A 3,418-nucleotide genomic window follows, 5' to 3' on the forward strand; every position below is an offset into this window, starting at 1 on the left:
TAATAATAATAATAATAATAATAATAATAATAATAATAATGACGATGACGATGACGATAATATAAATATTACATTACAATTAGTCATTTATCCAAAGCAACTTGCAGATGAGGACAATAGAAGTAATCAAAATCAACAAAAGAGCAATAATGTTTATGACAAGCAATAGGTGTTATGACAATTTTTATTATATAATAACTAAAACAAATAGAATAGGAAAAGCTAATACACAAACATACAGAGCAAGCTTTGACTGGAGACCTTTTGTATGATAAAGAAAACAAATAGAACACACAAAGAATAAAGAACTACATTCATTACACGGGTATCCAAAAAACATATTTTTAAAATATTAAAATATTTCAAATTTAGATCAGGTAAAGCATTAGTGTGTGTATGGGCTTGGGTCAGAGGGTTCATGACGAGTTTCCCACGTCTTTTTAAAGCTGTATGTTAAATGCATACGAAAGCAGAGCAGTCATGTTTCATCACTGCTGCCGGTGATCCTGTCCGGCCGACCTCTCGCTCACTTCTGTCTCCTTTGCACTAGTTGGCAAACCTGCCAAGTAGGGATCCACCGCTTGCCTGTCCGTGACTCGGAGCCCGCCTGTTTTTACTCGTAATGCGCAATCGACAACTAGCTGGGGTTTTTTCTGCCATTATTTCCAGCCGATTTCCCCGGAAGTGCGGCCGTGTGCACACCGATCATTAACGGAAATGTCATTTGCGCCTAAAAAACAACAGAAAGACGCTGCTGGTGTGACTAACCTGTGACAAAGCTGAAATGCTAAGCGATGTAACACTCAGCGGGATCGTATGGTGTCTGTAAGAATCTGATTGAAAGCGTGTATTTAACCCCTTCTGGGACGTTCGTATTTAGGGTTTCTGAAATTACACTGTTTTTTTTTTCGTGCAAAATAAACGCGTTGTGCAATTTTATATTTCTCTGTCATTATGGTTCTTTAATTGACAGGCTTTCTGCCAGAGAGCTTCCAACTAGTAATTACCACTTTGTACTTGTCGCACAAATATAATCATCCAGGGTGCATGGGATTTCTTGCCGTCTGTCTCGTTCCCGTCAGCAAAAAACAGACGAGGAGAGTTACGTTTTTAATGGAAGGTTACGAATGCGGAAGTTTTCTCAACTGAAATGTGGAATTGAATTGCATTTGATTTTCATATTGATTTCTAATTTTTTGGTGGACAGAAGTGGTACAGTATTCAAAACTAACAGCTGTTTTTCTGAAAAGTAACTCGTTTAATTCTGTGATGCATCTCTTTGTCCTGTGTTTCTTATCTCAGTCGAATGCAAAGCTCAAGCTGGTGAGGAGTCTTGCAGTTTGTGAGGAGTCTTCAGGACCGTTTTCCACCGACGGTCCTCCGGAAACACAGGTAACTGCACAAACGCCGGACGATTTGAGACTCTGATGTCAAAAGGTTGAAGTGTAGACTGTGCAAAGTGCGTTTTGGCAAACAAAATACTCCCGATCACGCTAGAATTGATTCTGTATGCCTCCGTTAGCATAGGGTCATTAAGATTCATAAATTCACGTCCAAATATATGCATGTTGTTTGTTTCAGGACATCATTCAGCTTCACATCAGCTGTCCATCTGACAAAGAGGAAGAGAAATCCTCGAAAGACGAGTACGAGAATGAAGAAAGGGAAAAGAAGGATAAAACTCCACGCAAGATGCTTTCGCGCGGTAAGACGTTCCTTATTAATGGTTTATTTTATGGAAACTAGTTCCTGTTATCAACGTACGATATAATAGAGCTCGGCAGAAGTACAAACATTCATTTTTTTCTTCGCCTCAAAGCCGCCTTTTTGCTTTAATTCAACATTTTTTGAATAATCACGCTATAAGCGGAATATGTGGTGAGAAACTACATTACCCATGATGCCGTAGAGAAAAATTCCACCATCTCTAGCTCCGCCCACTCCCGTGAAGCGCCGCAAATGACAAAATTGGGCCAATACAAAGCAAGCAACAAACTTACCTTTAAATGAACACTCAGGAGTTTCATTATTGGCTTGTCGTTGACGGAGCTTCGTGGGATTTGTAGTTCTCTCCAGCTCTTGTATATTTGTCTTTTTGTCTGATCTTCATATGCTTTTTTTTGCTTGTGATTCTCCTCGTAGCCGGTTGGTTTAATTTGTGGCTTACAATGCTTTAACATAGAATTCTTTCAAATCCGTATGGGGCAAAATGAGTAAGAAAAACACTTCTGTAACCAGCAGCACTTTATATGAGCCACGATGCAACAAAATATGAAGAATTAACTAAATGACCTGTTTTGAACAGAGTATTTAATGCTGCAAAGCTGCTCTGACGCGATCTGTATTGTTAAAAGCACTGTATAAATGAAGGCGACTTGACTGAAGCGTCTTTAATTCACTGAAGAGTTATGATCTGATGTGTTTTCCGTCCTCTTCCAGACTCCAGTCAGGAATACACCGATTCCACAGGGATCGACGTGCACGAGTTCCTGGTGAACACACTAAAAAACAACCCCAGGTACGGCACTCGGCTTTCCCCCGAGTCAGGAATCACGCACGACAAGAAGTGAGCCTTCAGTCGTAGTCGTGAGGAGGAGAACGGAGAGAAAGAGGCTGTGATCTTATCCGGGGATTTTCAGCATTAAAAGTTTTTGTTAGGATGGGACGATATTTGGTTGAGATACAACTATATGAAGATGTTTCTGTGCTCCAGAGACACGAATGTCGGTGTGTGGATGTGTTCATCTGCTAATGTTTGCATGAATATTAAGTGTTCGGTAGTTTAGTACATGCTACATGTGATATTGTTACACACAGGGATATGAGGTCTTAGCGAAACGATAGCTCTTCCAGGCAAAGTGTAGTTTTTAAAATATATTTCACCTTATTCTAATGTTAAAGTTGTGTTTTGGGCATTATGTGACCTAATCTCTTCATCAAGCCGCTGGTTTCACTGTATTTGTTGTGAAGTGTGTTTGTAAGCATGTTTTCCTCCAGAGTGAAAGCCCTTCTGCCGTTTAACGCGAGCGGTTTAGATGCAGTCCAAATTCAAAATACAAGTACGATTTCCCTACTGCAATGCAAAGAAAAATAAATCAAGATACGTCTGCTGTCGTCATAGTAATAGTAATAATACAAAATTGTTGGCGTCATTATATTCTAATTAGTTTGGCTTCCTAAAACACGCTGTATTTTAGACCGAGACGGTCTTTTTTTTCTGTTCTTCTGTGTCACATTTACCTGTAAAATCTTTTTTTTATTCTTTCAGAGACAGAATGATGCTGCTCAAGCTGGAACAGGACATCCTGGATTTCATTAATGATGAGAAGTCAGCCTCTATATTAAATCATCAATATTTGTTAAATTGTACGGATACAAATAGCTGTAACAATTTAACTGTAAAAAAAAAAAAAACATA

At 39.0% G+C, this 3,418-nt stretch overlaps 1 protein-coding gene across 1 annotated transcript; it reads left to right on the forward strand.

Moving 5' to 3' along the window:
- Window positions 1–147: 147 nt before the first annotated feature.
- On the forward strand, window positions 148–3,384 carry LOC122333006 (R3H domain-containing protein 2-like; the record flags this gene model as incomplete). The annotated part of the gene is made up of 4 exons (XM_043230484.1): window positions 148–1,392; window positions 1,582–1,705; window positions 2,440–2,518; window positions 3,269–3,384. Coding segments are annotated over exons 1-4 (442 nt in total), but the record flags the coding sequence as incomplete, so codon positions are not given.
- Window positions 3,385–3,418: the final 34 nt, after the last annotated feature.

The sequence above is a fragment of the Puntigrus tetrazona genome, unplaced genomic scaffold (genome assembly GCF_018831695.1).
Source record: "Puntigrus tetrazona isolate hp1 unplaced genomic scaffold, ASM1883169v1 S000000171, whole genome shotgun sequence".
NCBI lineage: Eukaryota > Metazoa > Chordata > Actinopteri > Cypriniformes > Cyprinidae > Puntigrus > Puntigrus tetrazona.